Genomic DNA, 23,035 nt, shown 5'->3' with positions numbered 1-23,035 from the left:
AGGACCTGGGATTTATCCACCATTATGCCTTTTAAGGCAGCCAGCACCTCCGCCTCTGTGATATGGACACTTTTCAAGATGTCACCAACTATTTCCCCATATTCTATATCCTCTATATCCTTCTCCACAGTAAACACTGATCTAAAATACTTGTTTCGTATCTCGCCCATCTCCTGTGGTTCCACACGTAGGCTGCCTTGCTGATCTTTGAGAAGCCCTACTCTCTCCCTAGTTTCCCCTTTGTCCTTAATGTATTAATAAAATCCCTTTGGATTCTCCTACCCTACTTGCCAAAGCTATCTCATATCCCCTTTTTGCCCTCCTGATTTCCCATTTATGTATATACTCCTGCTGCCTTTATACTCTTCTAAGGATTCACTCAATCTCTGCTGTCTATACCGAACACATGCTTCCTTCTTTCACTTGACCAAAATTTCAATTTCTCTAGTCATCCAGCATGTTCTACATAAATCAGCCTTGTTTTTCACCTTATCAGGAATATACTGTCTCTGAATTCTTGTCTCATTTTTGAAGGCTTCCCATTTTCCAGCCATTCCTTTAACTGTGAACATTCACACCCAATCAACCTTTGAAAGATCTTGCTTAATACCAGCAAAACTGGCCTTCCTCCAATTTAGAACTTCAACTTTTAGATCCTGACTATCCTTTTCCATCACTGTTTTAGAACTAATAGAATTATGGTCACTGGCCCCAAAGTGCTCCCCCACTGACACCTCAGTCACCTGCCCCACCTCATTTCCCAAGAGTAGATCAAATATTGTACCTTTTCTATTAGGTACATCCACATACCGAATCAGAGAACTTTCTTGTACATACTTAAACTCCTCTCCATCGAAACCCTTAACACTATGGCAGTCCCAGTCTATGTTTGGAACGTTAAAATTCCCTACCATTATTACTGGGGGGGTCTATAGTACACAGTTTCAATAGGTTGATCATCCCTTTCTTATTTCTCAGTTCCACCCAAAAAACTTTTCAGGATGCAATTCCAGGAATATCCTCCCTAAGTACAGCCATAATGTATTCCCCCTTTTAAAAAAACGCCAATCCACCTCCTCTCTTCTCCCTTTTCTATCCTTCTTAATGCACAGGTACCCTTGAACATTAAGCTTCCAGTCCTGTCCATCCTTGAGCCAAGTCTCTGTAATTACTATGATATCCCAGTCCCATGTTCCGAACCATGCACTGAATTCAACTGCTTTCCCTTGTTAGGGCTCAGTCCTACCTCATTCTCTGCTTTGTCCCTGCCTGCCCTGACTGTTTGGCTTGCTCCTTTTCCCAACTGTACCAGTCTCAGACTGACCTCTGTCCTTACAATCTACCCCCCATCTTCCCAAGCAGCTCTCGAAAATCTCCCAGCCAATATATTAGTCCCCTTCCAATTCATGTGCAATCCTTCTTACACAGGTCACTTCTACCCAGAAGAGATTCCAATAATCTGAACCTTTCTTCTCTGCACCAGTTCTTCAGACACACATTCATCTGCTCTATCCTCCTATTCCTACCCTCACTAGCTCATAGCAGTGGGAGTAATCCAGAAATTGCAACCCTTGAGGACCTCCATTTTAAATTCTGGCCTAACTTCTCATATTCTCAGACGGGGGGGGGTGGGGTTGGATGGGGTTGTTGATGCGAGGTTATTGGCACGGATGGGGTTTGGGCTGCAACAGATGGGGTTGGGGGGGTGCGGACGGAGGAGGCGAGGATGGGGGAGGGCAGGAGGACAGAACGGCAGAGTCCAAGGTGGGGCGTGGGGGGAGCTCGTGCGCAGTGTGCTGCTGTCTAGTCTGCTGAATGGGGAACGGACTTAGCAAGTGCTCAATGTATCAGTCCCATTGAACTGGGGGGAGGCTTCAGCAATGCTGCAGGTTCCGTACAGACAAGTGTGTGTCAGCTCAGAATCAAACCCTGAGGCAGAGAGAGGTAGCAAGGCAGGCAGAGGGAGTAAAAATGAAACTTCAGAAAACTCCTAGCCTCAGAGAGACATTGAATCAATTAACTGAATAATCAATTATCTGAACGAAAGTGACCGCCCATCTCGTTCCGATAATCAAAGTTCCTCTATACTTCAAAAATCACTGCTCCAGGCTAGCTTCGCATTATTTGTTCTATCTTATTAAAATTTAATAAGAGACAGATCTCAATAAAACATATAATCCAAAAAGAACCCACTCTACTCAGTATTGTAGATTTACAAAAACAAAAGTTGGGTTACACTTAAAAACTATGTACTTAGCTGCCCCATGCTGTAAGCTTCCCCCACAAAGGTTCCTCCAAGGTCAGCTGTGAATTTTGCAGATTGTTAACTTTTCTTAGAATCACTCCGATGTCCAGAGATACTTGAACTCAAACAACAAAGGCGGTAGCTGTGCAGATTCGCTGCTGAGTCTAACAGCAGTGTAGGTTTCTTTCTCGCTTGATTCACTGTGGTCTCCACCTTTGTCTCTCTTTCTCCTTTTTCAAGCGCTGTTGATTTGATCATTCCCCCCCCCCCCTGCTAAAAGTTCCAAAGCAATGCAACAGCTTATAAAACACTAATTATTGCTTCTGAAATTCAAGGAAATCAGCTCCAGCATCTAAATTACCTCAAAAAAAGGAACAGTTCTTACAGCCAAATTTTTTTCCTGTCCTCCATCTTGGATTACTCAGAATCTACAGCACTTCTCGTCTCACCATGAACTCTACATTTTCGCAATTTTTCTGGCAGAAACCCTGATTTATACCATCTCCTCATCTCTCAGCATCAAAGATTGACATGATCCCATATCTCTTAGTACTGTAATTTCTTTACCTGTTACTCCTGACCTATGCGAGTGAACCACAGCCTTACAAATAAATGGTTTAAGAAGATCCAACACCTCCTTCTCAACCAATCTCTGACCAGGTTGTGCATTCTGGTGCAGCTTTTTAGGCTCCACTGTGCTTTCCTTTACCACTTTAACAAACTTAACTGGCTTATCCTGTTTTCTTACAGTCATCTTCCCAATGTTTTTTCGAACGCATCAACACTATGACTTCATGTGGCCTAATTTATTGCAATGAAAACACCTGAGCCTTTTAACTTCTCTTTCCCCTTCATGGGTTTCCTTTTTACCCTGGGTAAGCTATCTTTATTATCTTCACCATGATCGACTTTCCCTTACCACCTGAGGACTTTCCCCCAATTTCTGACCCTCATGATTGAAACTGATGTTGAAAGCTAAACTTTGATTTAGCTGCTAACCTCTGCTCTTCCCTGTGAGTTCTCACCACCCGAGGAAGTGAATTTTTGAATTCCTCCAAAATGATCATCTAAGAGTGTCATATGTTTGATCTATTGTTAAAACCCTTATTCAGCTATCAAAATTACTTTGTTTGATCCTTTCAAACTCAATGTATGCTTGACCGGGTTCCTCCGTAAATTCCTGAAACGTTGTCTGTCGGCTTCTGGCACAAGCTCATATGCATTTAAGATGGCTTTCTTCACTCCTCATACTCCCCAGAACCTCCTCTACTAGTGATGTAAATATCTCACTAGCTCTATTACCAACTTTGTTTAAATCAACAAAACCCTCATGGTTGCTGGTCACTTCATTTGTTTAGTCACTTCCTCAAATTAAATGAAGAAGGCTTCTATAATCTTCTCGGCAAATTTTGGCAATATTTGGATATATCAAAACACATCCCCACCACGCCTTTGACTATGATGTTCATCATCACTACCTTCCTCACAAAGCCTACCTCATACCTTCCCCTCCATCCTTTTCAGCCAACTCTCCTGTTTAAGTGCCAACTTCTGAAGTACAAATGCTCTCTCTCTCTCTCTCCTTTCCTTCTGTCAGGGCCCTCCTCTCCATTTTTTTTTATTCTGTCAGGGCAATTCTTTCCTTTTCTTTTTGTTCCGCTTTTAACCATAATTCTAACAATTTCAGTTCCTGTTCATGTTCAAACTGCTTCATCTGCAATTGAATCCTAGCCATTTCCAAAGATTCTTATGACATTTCCAGCAAATTTAAATGTTGAGCTATTGCTGTAATTACCTCTCCTTTTGCTCACAGATGAAGGGAAACCCAACGCCAGCTTGTCTGCCAATTTCAACAGCTTTGCCTTGCTTACCTTCTGTAAGACCCCCAAAGTCACTTCTTCCACCCCCAGAAAACCCTTAGTGACTGAAAGAGCCATTACTATCCAAGAGCTGTTTAATCCAACTGAATTCAACAGCCAAAACAAAAGGCACTAACACCTTCTACTCGCCGCCTTTGAGTCCAACAACTCTAAACCCAAAGTGGAATTATAGAATCAATCTCGGACAAGCCTGCAATCTTTTATGGACCAGGTCAGATCTCCTCAAAATATTTTAAAGTAGCCTATACTCTAACTTTTCTAATTTTAAAGAAGACGTGAAGTGGGTAATCCAGGTGTGATGTAGCTGGTCAAACCATTCAGCTTTAAGCAAAACAGAATTTATGCAATTGAAACATGAACAAAATAAAACGGAATTTAGAATAACGGAACTACTGGAAAACTTAACTGACCAGATATAGCAACTATTACAAATCAACTTCAATGTAGTAACCTCCCACAAACACATCCCTTGGCAAAAAGGTAAATTAGAAAACAAATTCAGACAGGCAGGAGGGAGCAGTATCCAGGGAAAAATCTCAGAAAAAATCAGAGGACTCCTTTACTAAAGGTTCCAACTCTCCTGGACTCTCACATCTTGTAGTTGCTACAGCTAAAACAAATGACATAAAAACCTGAACGGAGAGAACTGGCCACTCCCCTTCCATTATTAAACTAGATGCTTCCACATCTCTGACTATACAACCTCTCCGAAAAAAAAAGGACAAAATAACCTTCTTAAAATGAAAGCACCATCACAGCCCTAGTTCTGGACTTCCCCAACATCTGGAACATTCTTCCCACATCTAGCCTGCCTAGTCACATAAGAATGTTATATGTTTCTGTGAATTACCTCCAAATTCTTCTAAATTCTAGTGAGTACAAGCCCAGTCGATTCAGTTTTTCTTGATATGTCAATCCAGCCATCCCGGGAATCAGTATGGTGAACCTTCGCTGAACTCTCTTCCTCAGAACGTCCTTCCTCAGACTAGGAGATCAAAACTGCAAACAATACTGAAGATATAACCTCATCAAGGCCCTGTATAACTGCAGCAAAACCTTCCTACTCCTATACTCAAATCCTTTTGCTATAAAAGTCATGCCATTAGCTTTCCTCACTGCCTGCTGCACCTGGATGCCAACTGTTGCACTATGACACCCAGGTCTCGTTGCACCTCATCTTTTCCTAAAATGCCACCATTTAGGTAATAATCTGCCTTCTTTTTTTGCCCCCAGTGGATAACCTCACAATTATCCACATTATATTGCACTTACCAAATATTTGTCCACTCAGCCTGTTAGCATCCTCCTCACGGCACACATTCCCACCCGGCTTAGTGTCCTCTGAAAATTTGGAGATATTGCATTCAACTCCTTCATCCAAATTGTTCATGTATATTGTGACCAGTTGGGGTCCGAGCACTGAACCCTGCGGCATCCCATTCATCACTGCTTGCCACCCTGAAAAGGACCTGTTTATTCCAACTGTCGGAAACAGGAAACAACTGCTTCCTGAATGCCAACTAGTTTTATATCCACATCAATACATTACCACTTGATACTATGAGCTTTAATTTTGCTTACTAATCTCTTGTGTGGAATCTTGTCAAAAGCCTTTTAAAAGTCCAGTTACAAGCATCCACAGATTCACCCTTGCCCACTTTAGTGATTAGATTAGATTAGATTAGATTAGATGAATTAGAGTATGGAAACAGGCCCTTCGGCCCAACAAGTCCACACCAACCCTCCAAACAGCAACCCACCAAGACCCATTCCCCTACATTTACTCCTTCACCTAACACTACGGGCAATTTAGCATGGCCAATTCACCTAACCTGCACATCTTTGGACTGTGGGAGGAAATCGGAGCACCCGGAGGAAACCCACACAGACAAGGGGAGAATGTGCAAACTCCACACAGTTGACTGAGGTAGATTACATTCTCAAAAAATTACAGAAGGTATTTCAAGCATGATTTCCCCTCACTGAATCCATGCTGACTTGACCAATTCGGTCACTGCAATCCAAATGCACAGTTATTACATCCCAAATAATTGACTCCAGCATTTTCTCCACCAATATCAGGCTAACTGGCCGAGAATTCCCCATTTCCTCTCTTCTTTTTTGGAAAGTGGGCTTACATTAGCTATCTTCCAGTCCATTGGAGCTCTTCTAGAGTCTATAGAATGCTGGAAATTGATCACCAATGCTAGGGCTACTTCCTTAATTACTCTGGGATTGCGAACATCAGGCCCTGGGGACTTATTGGGTTTTAATCCCATCAATTTTCATAATACCATTTCCTCTCTACTATGGTATTTCTGGAAGGAGGCTCAGTCTTTAAAATTATGTAGTTTACTGCATGACAGCGATTAAGTTCAAAGTTACATTATTATCCTAGGCAACCATGGGTGGCACGGTGGCACAGTGGTTAGCACTGCTGCCTCACAGCGCCAGAGACCCGGGTTCATTTCCCGCCTCAGGCGACTGACTGTGTGGAGTTTGCACGTTCTCCCCATGTCTGCGTGGGTTTCCTCCGGGTGCTCCGGTTTCCTCCCACAGTCCAAAAATGTGCAGGTCAGGTGAATTGGCCATGTTAAATTGCCCGTAGTGTTAGGTAAGGGGTAAATGTAGGGGTATGGGTGGGTTGCGCTTCGGCAGGGCGGTGTGGACTTGTTGGGCCGAAGGGCCTGTTTCCACACTGTAAGTAATCTAATCTAATCAAACCCTTCAAAGTGCTGGTAGGTGGGATTAGATTGGGTTGGGATATCTGGTCGGCATGGATGGGTTGAACCGAAGGGTCTGTTTCCATGCTGTACATCTCATATGACTATGAGGAGACCCAGATGGCACATGTCTCTCCTTTGAGATCCAGAGCTGTTCAGAAAACTAAGTCTTTATAATATCATATTTGGTAGAGCATACTGTAGCCTTCAACATTATGCCTTTCAGAGTTATTCCACAATTTAATTCTGGCTTCTTTTACATCACTGATCTTAACTCTACCATTGTGCCATGCCTTTAATTGCCTAGTCACAAGCTCTACAATATATACCCTGCACCTCTTCACCTCTTGACTTCACTGTTTTCCTTTATAGTACTTCCTAAAACCTAAAATCCAAGCAATTTTTGTTATCTGACATAATACAGAATGTGCTTCCTGTCATGTTTTGTTCTGTAATGCTCCTATGAAATTCCTTGGGAAATTTTGTTAAATTAAAGGAGCTACATAAATGAGAGCTGTTTTGTTTACTGGATACTTGGGCAATTCTCCATTTTGCTGGATTAATAGCAGATTCACAGCTATACTGATACAGCCTTGCTCAGGATCTGGCTAGTTTCGAACCAAACGCCATCAGTTCTGCAGCCAGGATATTGTTGAGTTTTGCTATGTCCATTGTACACAACCATTTCTTGGTAAAGATATTTGAAATATCAACGACTTGAGGTATACATGTTTCTAATCAATCTGGTGAGATTTCAACTCAGGTATCCTGATTCAGAGACCAGGAAAATGCCACTGCACCACAGCAAGACTTCCCTGTTTTTATGCTTGATTGCCTCTGAAATAAAGGTCAACATTCCATTTGCCTTCCCAATTGGCTGCTGAACATATATGTTAGATTATTGTGATTTGACAAGAGATAGCATTACAGCTGTCCTGAGGGAGAATATTCCCAGAAATACATCCAGGGAAGTTATTTGGGTGGAACTGAGAAATAAGAAAGGGATGATCACCTTATTGGGATTGTATTATAGACCCCCTAATAGTCAGACGGAAATTGAGAAACAAATTTGTAAGGAGATCTCAGCAATCTGTAAGAACAATAAGGTGGTTATGGCAAGGGATTTTAACTTTCCTAATATAGACTGGGACTGAGCTGAAAATGTGTTGCTGGAATAGACTGGGACTGCCATAGTGTTAAGGGTTTAGATAGAGAGGAATTTGTTAAGTGCGTACAAGACAATTTTCTGATTCAGTATGTGGATGTACCTACTAGAGAAGGTGCAAACTTGACCTACTCTTGGGAAATAAGACAGGACAGGTGACTGAGGTGTCAGTGGGAGAGCACTTTGGGGCCAGCGACCATAATTCTATTAGATTTAAAATTGTGATCGAAAAGGATAGACCAGATCTAAAAGTTGAAGTTTTAAATTGAAGAAAGGCCAATTTTGATGGTATTAGGCAAGAACTTTCAAAAGGTAACTGGGGGCAGATGTTCGCAGGTAAAGGGATGGCTGGAAAATGGGAAGCCTTCAGAAATGAGATAACGGGATCCAGAGAAACTATTAGATTAGATTAGATTAGATTACTTACAGTGTGGAAACAGGCCCTTCGGCCCAACAAGTCCACACCGACCCGCCAAAGCGCAACCCACCCATACCCCTACATTTACCCCTTACCTAACACTATGGGCAATTTAGCATGGCCAATTCACCTGACCTGCACATCTTTGGACTGTGGGAGGAAACCGGAGCACCCGGAGGAAACCCACGCAGGCACGGGGAGAATGTGCAAGCTCCACACAGTCAGTCGCCTACGGTGGGAATTGAACCCGGGTCTCTGGTGCTGTGAGGCAGCAGTGCTAACCACTGTGCCTCCGTGCCACCCGTATATTCCTGTTAACTGAAAGGAAAGGCTGGTAGGTATAGGGAATGCTGGATGACTAAAGAAATTGAGGGTTTGGTTAAGAAAAAGAAGGAAGCATATGTCAAGTACAGAAAGGATAGATGGAGTGAATCCTTAGAAGAGTATAAAGCCAATAGCAGTATACTTAAGAGGGAAATCAGGAGTGCAAAAAAGGAGACATGAGATAGCTTTGGCAAATAGAATTAATGAGAATCCAAAGGGTGTTTTTTACAAATACATTAAGGACAAAAGTGTAACTTGGGAGAGAATAGGGCCCCTCAAAGATCAGAGCTGAAAATGTGTTGCTGGAAAAGCGCAGCAGGTGAGGCAGCATCCAAGGAGCAGGAGAATCGACGTTTCGGGCATGAGCCCTTCTTCAGGAATCATGCCCGAAACATCAACTCTCCTGCTCCTTGGATTCTGCCTGACCTGCTGTGCTTTTCCAGCAACACATTTTCAGCTCTGATCTCCAGCATCTGCAGTCGTCACTTTCTCCCCTCAAAGATCAGCAAGGCAGCCTTTGCGTGGAGTCGCAGAAATTAAGGGAGATACTAAACGAGTATTTTTTATCAGTATTTATTGTGGAAAAGTTCATGGAAGATATAGAACGTAGGGAAATAGATGGTGACATCTTGAAAAATGTCCATATTACAGAGGAGGAAGTGCTGGTTGTCTTGAAACGCATAAAAGTGGATAAATCCCCAGGACCTGTTCAGGTGTACCCTAGAACTCTGTGGGAAGCTAGGGAAGTGATTGCTGGGCCTCTTGCTGAGATATTTGTATCATCGATAGTCACAGGTGAACAGCCGGAAAACTGGAGGTTGGCTAACGTGGTGCCACTGATTAAGAAGGTTGGTAAGGACAAGCCAGGGAACTATAGACCAGTGAGCCTGACAGGACGTACATGTGTTAGGAAATGCAAGGACTGATTAGAGACAGTCAACATGGCTTTGTGCGTGGAAAATCATGTCTCACAAACTTGATTGAGTTTTTTGAGGAAGTAACAAAGAGGATTGATGAGTGCCGAGCGGTAGATGTGATCTATATGGACTTCAGTAAGGCGTTCGACAAGGTTCCCCATGGGACACTGGTTAGCAAGGTTTAGATCTCACAGAACACAGGGAGAACTAGCCATTTGGATACAGAACTGGCTCAAAGGTAGAAGACAGAGGGTGGTGGTGGAGGGTTGTTTTTCAGACTGGAGGCCTGTGACCAGTGGAGTGCCACAAGGATCGTGCTAGGTCCTCTACTTTTTGACATTTACATAAATGATTTGGATGTGAGCATAAGAGGAATAGTTAGTAAGTTTGCAGATGACATCAAAATTGGAGGCGTTGTGGACAGTGAAGAAGGTTACCTCAGATTACAATAGGATCTTGATCAGATGGGCCAATGGGCTGAGCAGTGGCAGATGGAGTTTAATTCAGATAAATTCGAGATGCTGCATTTTGGGAAAGCAATTCTTAGCAGGACTTATACACTTAATGGTAAGGTCCCAGGGAGTATTGCTGAACAAAGAGACCTTGGAGTGCAGATTCATAGCGCCTTGAAAGTGGAGTCGCAGGTAGATAGCATAGTGAAGGCGGCATTTGGTATGCTTTCCTTTATTGGACTGAGTATTGAGTACAGGCGTTGGGAGGTCATGTTGCGGCTGTACAGGACATTGGCTAGGCCACTGTTGAAATATTGCGTGCAATTCTGGTCTCCTTCCTATCGGAAAGATATTGTGAAACTTGAAATGGTTTAGAAAAGATTTACAAGGATGTTGCCAGGGTTCGAGGATTTGAGCTATAGGTAGAGGCTGTACAGGCTGGGGCTGTTTTCCCTGGAGCGTCGGAGGCTGAGGGGTGACCTTATAGAGGTTTACAAAATTATGAGGGGCGTGGATAGGATAAATAGACGAAGTCTTTTCTCTAAGGACTAGAGAAGCCGCACGGTGGCACAGTGGTTAGCATTGCTGCCTCACAGCACCCGAGACCTGGGTTCAATTCCCGCCTCAGGCGACTGACTGTGTGGAGTTTGCACATTCTCCCCGTGTCTGCGTGAGTTTCCTCTGGGTGCTCAGGTTTCCTCCCACAATCTAAAAATGTGCAGGTTAGGTGAATTGGCCATGCTAAATTGTCCGTAGCGTTAGGTGCAGGGGTAAATGTAGGGAAATGGGTCTGGGTAGGTTGCGCTTCGGCGGGTCGGTGAGGTCTTGTTGGGCCGAAGGGCCTGTTTCCACACTGTAAGTAATCTAATCATTAAAGTAATCTAATCGAGGGGGCATAGGCTTAGGATGAGAGGGGAAATATATAAAAGAGACCTAAGGGGCAACTTTTTCACGCAGAAGGTGGTACGTGTATGGAATTAACTGCCGCAGTAAGTGGTGGAGGCTGGAACAATTGCAACATTTAAAAGGCATTTGGATGGGTTTATGAATAGGAAGAGTTTTGGAGGGCCTGGTGCTGGCAGGTGGGACTAGATTGGGTTGGGATATCTGGTCGGCGTGGACAGGTTTGACCGAAGGGTGTGTTTCTGTGCTGTACATCTCTGACTCTATGACTCTTATGGACAAGAACACTCAAATTCCTCTGTTATGTAGATTTCTCCATTTAAATAATATTCAGCTCCTCTATTTTTAATATCACTTAAAATGATAGGATGTAAAATCAAAGGTAAGCCATTCAGTTGATCGTGTCTGCTCCACCATTCAACAAGATCATGGAGGACCTATTAATTGTCAATACCATTTTCCAGCCTTTAACTGGTAGACCTTAATTCCCTTGCTGATTAAAATCTCAGCCTTGAACATACTTAATTACCCAGCTTCTAAAGCCCTCCACAGTTAAAAAAATTACAGTTGCACTCCTCTGAGAGAAATTCTTCCTCTTCCTTTGCCTTAAATGGTCGCGCCTCACTGTGATCCATGTGGCAGACATCTGAAGTCTTTCTCCATTTATATAATATTTTTCTCCTTGGTTCTTCCTGCCAAAATGCATAACTTCACATCTTCCCATCTTATATTCAACTCCCAATTTTCACCCATTCACCTAACACATTATATCCTTCTTTGTGACATCTTCACCACTTGCCTTCCCATCTGTTTTTGTGTCAACTGTAAACTTAGCGATAGTACATTCATTGCCAAATCATTAATATATTGCAAGTAATTGTGGGCCCAGCAATGATCCCTGTGACACACCACTAGTTCCACATTCCAACATGAAAATGCTCCTTTATTCCAACTGTTTGTTTTTGATTAGTTAACTAATCCTCTCACCATGCTAATATACTACCCCCCATAACATGGGCTCCCATCTTATTAAACAGCTTCATGTGTGATAGTTTTTCAAATGCCGTTGGGAAATTTAAATCTGTTCCAACTACAAGTTCCCCTTCATCTATTTTGCTTATGTTTGTTACCTCCTCACAAGATTCTACTCAGTTTGTCAGGCATGACTTATGCTTCATGAAGCCACTAAGCTTGATTATGTTGCGTGTTACTAAATGCTGTTATTGCAGTCTTTACAACAGAGATTAACCTTTTTTTCGAATTACAGGTGTTAAGCTAACAGATCTAACAGTTACATGGTTTCTTTCTTGTCTTCCTCACGTTTTGAAAAAGGGCATATTGGCTGTTTATCAATTATGTTATTTTCCAGAATTGAAAGGTTCCTGCAATATTATTACACTGTCTCTACTTCCTTTAAATATCCGAAGATGCAACTCATCAGATCCAGGGGACATATTGGTTTTTAGTCCCATTACTTCCTCTAGTACATTTTCTCTCATGACATACATTGCATATATTTCTGACCCATGATTATTTAATATTTTGCAATGCTATTAGTGTCTCCTCTACTGTGTGAAGACTGATACAAACTATTTATTAATCTCATCTGCCATATCCAGTTCCCCTATTATTATTTACCCAGCCTCATTCTCTAAGGGGCCTATGTTTACTTTGGTCTCTTTGCCTTTTTATATATTGAAATAATCAGTTTCTTTATTATTTGCTCAATTTTCTTCAGTTTATTTTCTGCCTCCATTTTTTTTGGGTCACCTTTTATTTTTGAAAAATTTCCCAATTCTCTGGTTTACCACATTATATTTGATCTTTGCCACATTATATTTTTTCTTTCAGTTTGATCCTATTGGTAACTTCTCTGGTTAAACATGGTTGGTTTACATACTTTCTAAAATCCTTCTTCTTCACTGGATTATATGTTTATTGTAAGTCATGAACTTTTTTTTTAATATCTGACATTGTTCATCAATAGTTCTTTCTGTTAACTTCCTTTCACAGTCCACTCCAGCTAACTCTGTCCTCATTCCTTTGTAATTATCCTTATTTAAGTTTAGTATAGCTCTTTCTGACCCAAATTGAATGCTAAATTCTATCACATTATGGTATTGTTTCCTTGGTGGGGGGCAGGGGGAAGTGTATTTTACTCTGAGATTATTTATTAAACCCATCCTCAGATATGAAATCCCTACTTGGATCCACAACATATTGTTCTAGGAAACTGTTCTAAATACACTATATGAATTCTTCCTCATGCCTACTTCTACCTTATAGAGTCATTGAGATGTACAGCACAGAAACAGATCCTTCAGTCCAACTCGTCCATGCCAACCAGATATCTCAACCCAATGTAGTCCCACCTGCCAGCACTCAGCCCATATCCTTCCAAACCTTTCTTATTCATACATCCATCCAGACGCCTTGTAAATGTTGCAATTGTACTCATCTCCACCACTTCCTCTGGCATCTCATTCAATACACGCACCATCCTCTGCATGAAAAAGTTGCCCCTTAGGTCTCTTTTATATCTTTCTGCTCTCACCCTAAACCTATGCCCTTTAGTTCTGGACTCCCCCGTCCCAGCAAACAGACTTAATCTATTTATCCTATCCACGCCCTTCATGATTTTTGTAAACCTCTACAAGGTCACCCCTCAGCCTCCAACGCTCTAGGGAAAACAGCCCCAGCCTATTCAACCTCTCCCTGTAGCTCAAATCCTCCAACCCTGGCAACATCCTTGCAAATCTTTTCTGACTCCTTTCAAGTTTTACCGGTTTAATTTTTCCAATCTTCCAAAAATTAATGCCCATGATTGATTTACTTTTTTTTAAACATTCTCATTATCACCTGGTTTATTTTCTATCCTATAGTATTTTCTATCCTGTAACCTATTCCCACCAGTCTCTTTTTCTATTTCTTGCTACAAAGATGCATGGATTCTACATCTTCAGATCTGAGATCATTTCCTGCTGTTATGCTTATTCCATCCTGTCTAACAAAGATATCCCATCACCCTTTCCTTCCTGCCTATCCTTTCAAAAAGTTACATATCCCGGAACAGTTCCCAGTTTTAATCACTTAAGTATCTCTCTGTAATGGCTATAAGATCAGACTATGTAAAAGACATTTGGACAGGTACATGAATAGGAAAGGTTTAGAGGGATATGGGCCAAATGCAGGTTGGCTTTAGTTAGGGAAAAATGGTCAGCATCGACAAGTTGGACTGAAGGGTCTGTTTCCATGCTATGACTCAAAGGTGCAAAGGATATTTACCAGGATGTTGCTAGGCTGGAGAGGTTTGTTAACAAAGGGAGATTTGATAAATTATGGTTGTTTTCCTTAGAACAGAGAATTCAGAGGGGGAACATGGTTGAGGTAAATAAAGTTATGAGGGGCATAAATAGGTTAGATGGGAATGATCTTTTCCTCTTGATGGAGAGATCAAATGTTCATTCCCCTTAGATTTAAAGTAAGGGGCAGGAAGCTTTGAGGGCAACAGAAGCAGAAATCCACCTAACTTTTAGAAGTACATCTATAATGTCAAGGCATCCAAGGCTATGGGCCATGTACTGGAAAAGGGTATTAGAATAGTTGGGCACTTGTTTTTAACTGGTGCAGATTCAATGGGCTGAAAGGCCTTTTACTGTGGTGTAGACTTCTTTGTTTATAACAATGACTACTGGTCCTAGCACGGTTCAAATAAAGCCCACCCCACCAGAACAGCACCATTCAGTTTTTCTATTATTTATTTGGAACTAACTTCTACTCATCCAGTGCAAGATCTTAAATAAGTGATCTGATAATTAAAGTCGAGGAGTCAAGAAAGTTGGTGACAAGGTAGAGCTGGGTCTCATCAGCAGACTTGCAAAACCTAACACTGCGCTTTTGGTTGATGTCACTGATTGAATACACATAGATAAGAAATAGGAGAGGCACAACAAAAGACTGATCATTGGGGGTCACTAGAACGCACAATGGGAGACCGGAAAGAGAAGCCATTACAAGTAATACTCTGGCTATGATTAACAAGTCCAGAGAAAGTAGCATGAATTCAATATGGCTATTTATTGCCTTATCATTCTTCTTTTAATCATCAGCAACTTTCCACTGATTTGAGTTATACGAAGCACAAAGAAAGATGGTCATGATTGTTGAAGGACAAGTCTTTCAACCATGCAAGTCAGATGTGTGATGGAAAATCCTCCAATTGTCTGGATAGATGCAGCTCCAATAATACTCAAGGTCAATGACATAACGGAAAAAGCAGTTCACTTGACTCACCCCCATCCATCATCACAAATATTCATCATGGTACAAGCAGCTGTCGACAAGATGTACTGCAGCAATTTGGTGAAGTTCCTTCACTCAAACTGTCTAAAACTGTGAACTTTACTATCGAGATGACAAAAGTCAGCACACCCAGGGTGAACACCACTGCTTGTAAGTTCCATCCAAGTCACACACAACTCTGATTGACTATATCACCATTCCTTCACTGAAAAATATAGAACTTTCTTAACAGTACTGTGCTTGCACCACAGGCTGCAGTTCAAGGTGGTGGATCACCACCAGCTTTTGAAGGGCAATTAGAGTAGAGTAGCTGAATATAAAGAAAGTGCCATAAATGTAAGTTTAAATTATAAGGACTTCAGGACAGTGAACAGGAGAAACCTCTTTATCAAGTTCAGAGAATTCATTTCCTGAGTTTTTACTGGAGACACAAATAATATTAATATTTAAGTGCAGATAGATTGGAGAGATAGAGTAAGGGCTGAAGAATGTGTTTGGTGGAAAAGCGCAGCAGGTCAGGCAGCATCCAAGGAGCAGGAGAATCGACATTTCGGGCATAAGCCGCCCAAAACATCGATTCTCCTGCTCCTTGGATGCTGCCTGACCTGCTGCGCTTTTCCAGCAACACATTTTTCAGCTCTGGTCTCCAGCATCTGTAGTCCTCACTTTCTCCAAGATAGAGTAAGGATAAGGAGTTGAAGGCACATGGAAACAGAGCCAATAAAAATTATTAGGAATATTTCTCAGATGGATGGTTGGTACTGTACTGGCTTGAACAGGTTGTGTGTTTTTGTGTTTAAATTCCATGTAGTCCTTCGCATCATTCAATGACACCCAAAGATGGGGTGGGAAAAATGTAATATTGGTGAATAGGAGGCTTTATTTTGTAGTTAGAAAGGAGTGTAAGCAGTTGATTTTACGTCTATTCATTATCTAATTAAACGTGGTTGCTTGATTTCCATTGTGATGGAGACTGACAAAGCAAGCATACCACGTATCTAAAAATTCAGCATGCTCAGTTGAAAAAGAATTAAGGCACAAGTAAAATTAGACATTTTTTTCTGACTGTTGTCTGAAACAATTCAAAAGTGGTGGCCTCAAGTTTCTACAATCTCACACAGAGCTTAGGGAACATAAACTATGGGAAGTAAACATGCTCTACAGAAGTTGGGCGGCACGGTGGCACAGTGGTTAGCACTGCTGCCTCACAGCGCCAGAGACCCGGGTTCAATTCCCGCCTCAGGCGACTGACTGTGTGGAGTTTGCACATTCTCCCCGTGTCTGCGTGGGTTTCCTCCGGGTGCTCCGGTTTCCTCCCACAGTCCAAAGATGTGCAGGTCAGGTGAATTGGCCATGCTAAATTGCCCGTAGTGTTAGGTAAGGGGGTAAATGTAGGGGTATGGGTGGGTTGCGCTTCGGCGGGTCGGTGTGGACTTGTTGGGCCGAAGGGCCTGTTTCCACATTGTAAGTAATCTAAAAAAAAAAGTTGGCTTGTCCAGCATTACTGGGACTGTGTGGAAGAACTTGGAATTATCTTAAGTCTGTGTTGCTCATGAGACTGATTTTGGGATCTCTTAATTACTGGACAGAAAATAGAAATAAAATTCAGATTTTTGGCAGGAACACACAATAACACAAATAAACTTACAGTTCCTCGTTCCAATAGGAGTTGGCACTTGCTGAGACATTCAGGGCTCTCAGTAAGCTCAATCAAGGCTTTCTCTGCTTGCAATCGTTGGGCTGGATCTGTGGCCTCATAAAGCTGCTTACATATTATTTCCAACTGTGCCAAATCCTACAAAGTCAAAAAAGTTGAAAAATTAAGACTGAGCAAGGCTTCCACAAAAATGTCACATTTAATTCACACAGCGATGCTTTCAAAATGTTGCTTTCAATATTTGAAATGAGTGAAGATGATTTCTTGCAAAACTGAATTGCCTAGAACTCCAGATGTAAACACAATATATTTTTGTATGAACATTATAGATAACTCAAACTGGATTTATTTTAAATAAAAATACACCGATGTTTTGTTAGCTACTTACCGATAAAAACATCCAACAAAAACTGTAAAAAACATTTGACAAAAGAGCATTTGGGACTAGTGATTGCAAAATATATAACTGCTCCTTGTTCTTAAGAACATCTATCAATGGAATTGTATTTCCAACCAATGCATAACACCTTGTCAAAACAGAAGTAAATAAAGAAATAAAGTTGAATATAAAGTCAAAATACTATGTATAATGTTGAAATACCACAATAATTGCCAAGTGTCATGAATGCATATTTTTGTAACAAATTGAAAATAAACCAGATTTGCAGTACTATTCAGTAACTTCCTAATTGTTTTCTTAATGCTCTCCAAGTGAACGAAGTGAAGGAAAATGTCAGTGCATCACTTGTCTCAGACTAACCTTTCTTTTTAACAACTTGACAAGTAGGGGTCTTCCAATATATCCAGGGTAAATTTATCAGATGCCCTATTGTTGAACCACAAAGACTTAAGAGTTCTTAGGTTTCATTGTGAAGTATGTAGAATTGGCTAATGATACCAAAGAGATGGCTGTGGATATTCAACAATTTACTTCAGTTTCACTAGATGACAGAAGGATAACTAGGGTGCCATTTCTTATCACCACACAGCTACCCTTACTAGAACATGCATATGTAGGATTTAGCAATGGCATTCTAGTGTACAGTTGGGATCACATGTAAGGTCAAATATAATGCAAAATATAATGTGAAAAATAACCATTCAGCTAATGTACCAGCGTATTTCCAATACCTACACAATAAGTCACCAACTTTGTGACAGCAGGAGTAACAGAAACATTTCTAGGTCATGAAACAAGATTGGTACCTGGCAGTTACACAGTTGTGGTTGCTGCCTGGAGATGAAGATCAGAAATTTCTTTAATTAACATTGGCCATTGTCTTTACACAAACTGTTTCAAATCCGCACCTCAAATCTACGGGATTCTATATGATTATCTTAACAATGACATCACAAGAAGTTTTAAGAAAGCAAAAGATTTCACTGCATTTGAATGGAAACCAGGACACTTGGCAAATGACCAGCAACAATCCCATTCTAAATAATAAACCAATGATATTAGTTTCAATTAGTTGTATCCCTGATTTGTACAAATTCCCACTATGCACTGCACTGTGGATAATTTAACATGGCACAGCAATGAGGATAACTTGTCAACCAGTCACCTTATGCACAATAAACTGCTGAATGAGCTGTGGTCAGCCTCCTGAATACAGACAGCACTTATAAATCTAACTGCTGCCAGTATACATACCATCTATGACAAACACTGAAAATCTAATTTATGTCTAGCTAACACCCAGTATATAGATGTAAAAAGCATCTCTACAACTTCTAGAATTTAAACATTACATAAAAACACATCTTCACTGAGTGATAAACTGCTGAATGAGACACCAAAGTGAAAAGAATATTGTCACTAGTAATGAATATATTGTCCATGAGTGATCACATCAGTCCATTACTGAGAACGACCTTCATGCTTCTTTCTTTTTTTTTTATTAACAAATAACTTTTTTCTAAAGACTAAATCACAGGCTGGTATGTAGCCCAACAACAATGTCATTATAGTTCAGGTTCAATACAACATTCCTTGTGTTCAAAACAACGAAGCAGCATCCAGAAGCATGGCACAGCCTCCAATCAACACTTGTTTAAAACAATGCCACAAGCATAATCACAAGCTTTCTCCTCTCTTACGTGCAATAGACAAGGTACTGGCTTTACACCAAGATCTAGTGTCAACTGCAGAAGGTACTAAATATCTGAGAGTCAGTGTGAAGCTCACAGACCAGAATTAGCTTAATTACAAATAAAATTTTTGAAACTGAGCAAGAACCACACTCAAGAGATTAGCAACTTACCTTACTTCATAGACTATTTTAAAACAATCTTTCAAGTTCATTCCAGCAACTTTTGAACTGAGTTTCCAAAGCATTATGAAGAATCGGTCCCTTTGTGACTACCTCGTCAGGTCCACGCCCCCTAACAACGCACCCTCGTCTCCCGACACCTACCCCTGCCACTGCAGGAATTGCAAAACCTGCGCCCCACACCTCCCTCTGCAACTCCGTCCAAGGGCCCAAAGGAGCCTTCCACATCCATCAAGGTCTCACCTGAACTTCCACACATGTCATTTACTGTATCCATTGCTCCCGTTGCAGTCTCCTCTACACTGGGGAGATAGGATGCCTACTCGCAGAGCGCTTCAGAGAACATCTCCAGGACACCTGCACCAACCAAACCCACCACCCCGTAACCGACAACCTCAACTCCCCCTCCCATTCTGCCAAGGACATGCAGGTCCTGAGCCTCTTCCATTACCACTCTCTTACCACCCGACACCTGTAGGAAGAACACCTCATCTTCCACCTCGGGACCCTCCAACCCCATGGCCCACCTTTTCCCAGTTTCAAACTTCCAGCTCAGCACCGACCTCATGATCTGTCCTACCTGTCCATTTTCCTTCCCATTTGTCCACTCCACCCTTCCCTCTGACCTATCACCATTACCCCCACATCCATCCACGTATTGCCCTCTCAGCTACCTTCCCCCCAGCCCCCCCCCCCCCCCCCCCCCCCTCTCTCCACCAGTAAATGTTCCTAGCCTCATTCCTGATAAAGGGCTTTTGCCCGAAATGTTGAGTTTCCTGCTCTTGGAATACAGCCTGACCTGCTGCGCTTTTCTAGCATCACACTTTCAACTCCAATCTGGAAATAATCTTCATCCAGTCAAAGTAAAATACTGAAGATTCTTAAGAGCTATTCTTGAGAATCTTACAAATTAAGGTATACTTCCTAACCTGCACAGACCTAGAGAGGTCCAGAGTACCCCAATATTCAACCATATAACAGTATTGTAGAGAAGTCCAGAGGATTAGTTGAGGTAGATGAAGTTGCTACCTGCCACAGGAGGCTGAAGACCTCCGGTGCTGATGGAGACGAGGGTGAGGACGAACACGGGTCTCAAGGAGAGCATGGGATTCAGTGCCAAGGAGATGGAAGGGATGACTGACAATGCAGAGGGACAAATGGTGTCTAGGACAACGGGAATCACCAGGGTCAGGAATAAGGGGATGGTCATACTCAGGGCTAAGGCTTAAAAGGTGAAGGGATGGAGGTCCTTGCGGTCAGGTGATGGAGGGCCTCAGGATCAGGAGGTGGAAGTCTCTCGATCAAGGGAGATGGAATTGTAATGGTCAGAGGGATGGAGTACCCTTGACATGGGGAACTGGAGGGTCTCAGCGATAGGGAAATGGAGAGTCTCAGGGTCAGAAGAAATGGGAGGCACTAAGGGATAAGGGGGAAAGGATGGGGTTAGGGACAGGGGAAAGGAAAGCTTCAAGGACAGGGGAAACAATGGTATCAGGGAAAGGGAAATGGAAGATGCCAGGGACAAGGAAAATATGCTAGAGGCTGGGAATGATTAGTTACAGTGTGGAAACAGGCCCTTCGGCCCAACAAGTCCACACCAACCCGCCGAAGCGCAACCCACCCAGACCCATTCTCCTACATTTACCCCTTCACCTAACATACGAGCAATTTAGCTTGGCCAATTCACCTAACCTGCACGTTTTTGGATTGTGGGAAGAAACTGGAGCACCCAGAGGAAACCCACGCAAACACAGGGAGAATGTGCAAACTCCACACAGTCAGTTGTCTGAGGCAGGAATTGAACCCAGGTCTCTGGCGCTGTGAGGCAGCAGTGCTAACCACTGTGCCACCGTGCCACCCTAATACCACACAGAATATAAGAGGGTCTTAGAGATAGGAATATGAGAGTCTTAGTGACAGGGAAAATCAGATGGCAGCAGGGACAGGAGAAAGGAGGATCACATGGAGAGGGGAAAGGAGGGCTTCATGGACAGGGGAGTAGAGAGTCTTAAGACTGGGTACTGAGGGCCGGAGGTACAAGAGAAGGAAGGAGTCAGGAACGAGTAAAGGCAGGTGTCATGAAGAGGGAAAATCAGATGGACTCTGGAACAGGAGAATAGAGGGAATCAAGGAGGGTCTTAGAGAGAAGGAAAATCACATGGTCGCAGGAGATCAGGAAAAGGGAGTGGATACTTCTCAGGGGTAAGGGAAAGGAGAGTCTCACAAGGGAGTGGAAGGTCTCAGTGACAATGTAAAGGAGGGTCAAAGGGACAGGAGAGGGCCTCGAGGACAGGGAAAGGGAGGATTTTCTGGTACAAGGCAAATCATGTGGTCTCAAATGGAGAGTCTCTTGGCAGGAGAAAGGAGAGCCTCGTGGTAGGGAAGTGGAGAGTCTCAGGACAGGGAGGAGTCAAGGACAAGTGAAGGAGGATGTCAGGAACAGGGAAAATCAGATGGTCTCCAGGACAGAAGAATGGAGGTGGTCAAGGAGGATCTTAGTGACAAGGAAAAGGTCTCAGAGAGAAGAAAAGTCACATGGTCTCAGGAGATCAGGGACGAGGAATGGCGATGTCTCGGACAAGGGAAAAGAGGATCTCACAGGGAGTAGAGTGGGTCAGGGACACGCAGTGGAGGATCTCAGGGACAGGCATTGGATAGTCTCAGGGACAAGGCAGTGGATGGTCTCAGGGACACAGCAGTGGAGGAAATCATGGATAGGGAGAGGAAGCAACCAGTGATGGCCTCTGGGACAAGGAAAATGGGGTCTAAGACACAGGAGAAAGCAGGGTCTTAGAGTCAAGGAAAATCAAATGGTGTCAGGGACAGGAAAATGGAGGATTTCAGTGGCTGGGAAAGGAAGGTCTCTGGGGCGGGGGAAAGGAGGGTCTCTTGGACGGGGAAAGGAAGGTCTCCTGGATGGGGGAAAACGACTGCTTCCTGGACAAGGAAAATCAAACCATCTCAAATGGAAGCTTTCTTAGCACGGAACTGGCGGGTCTCAGGAACAGGGGAAACATGGGTCTCTAGGACTGGGGAAAGGAAGGTCTCTGGGAGAAGTGAAAAGTGGGTTTCTGGGACACGGAAAGAGTGGCCTCTGGGGCGGGGGTAAGGGAGAGACTCTGAGGCATGGGAAAGGGACAGCCTCTGAGGCAGGGGAAAGGGAGAGCCTCCGAGGCAGGGGAAAGGGAGAGCCCCTGGGACAGGGGAAAGGAGGGCCTCAAGGACAGAGGAAAGGAAGGTCTCTGGGACAGGGGAAACAAGGGCCTCTGAACAGAGGAAAAGGCGGCTCTGGAGGGGAAAAGTAGGGCCTCAGGGACAGGGGAAAAGGAGGGCCTCAGGGACAGGGGAAAGAATGGCCTCAGGGACAGAGGAAAGGAGGGCCTCAGGGATAGAGGAAAGGAGGGCCTCAGGGACAGAGGAAAGGAGGGCCTCAGGATCAGAGGAAAGGAGGGCCTCAGGGACAGGAAAGGACTGGATCGGGGAGTCCAGAACTAGAGGGCATAGGTTTAGGGTGAGAGGGGAAAGATATAGACAATAGACAGTAGGTGCAGGAGTAGGACATTCTGCCCTTCGAGCCTGCACCACCATTCAATATGATCATGGCTGATCATCCTTAATCAGTATCCTGTTCCTGCCTTATCTCCATAACCCTTGATTCCACTATCCTCGAGAGCTCTATCCAACTCTTTCTTAAATGAATCCAGAGACTGAGCCTCCACTGAACTCTGGGGCAGAGCATTCCACACAGCCACCACTCTCTGGGTGAACAAGTTTCT

The 23,035-nt window shown here is 43.0% G+C and overlaps 1 protein-coding gene across 1 annotated transcript in view; it reads right to left on the bottom strand.

The window, feature by feature from the left end:
• Nucleotides 1–23,035, bottom strand: part of LOC122556776 (ran-binding protein 17-like) — a 1,066,498-nt gene that overhangs the window by 979,859 nt on the left and 63,604 nt on the right. The window contains exon 2 of the mRNA XM_043703926.1: nucleotides 16,978–17,124. Within this exon, the coding sequence (XP_043559861.1) occupies nucleotides 16,978–17,124 (147 nt within the window). The remainder of the gene's footprint in view (nucleotides 1–16,977; nucleotides 17,125–23,035) is intronic.

This window comes from Chiloscyllium plagiosum, chromosome 14, assembly GCF_004010195.1.
Source record: "Chiloscyllium plagiosum isolate BGI_BamShark_2017 chromosome 14, ASM401019v2, whole genome shotgun sequence".
NCBI classification, from domain to species: Eukaryota; Metazoa; Chordata; class Chondrichthyes; order Orectolobiformes; family Hemiscylliidae; genus Chiloscyllium; species Chiloscyllium plagiosum.
This window is presented reverse-complemented; position numbering and strand designations above follow the sequence as displayed.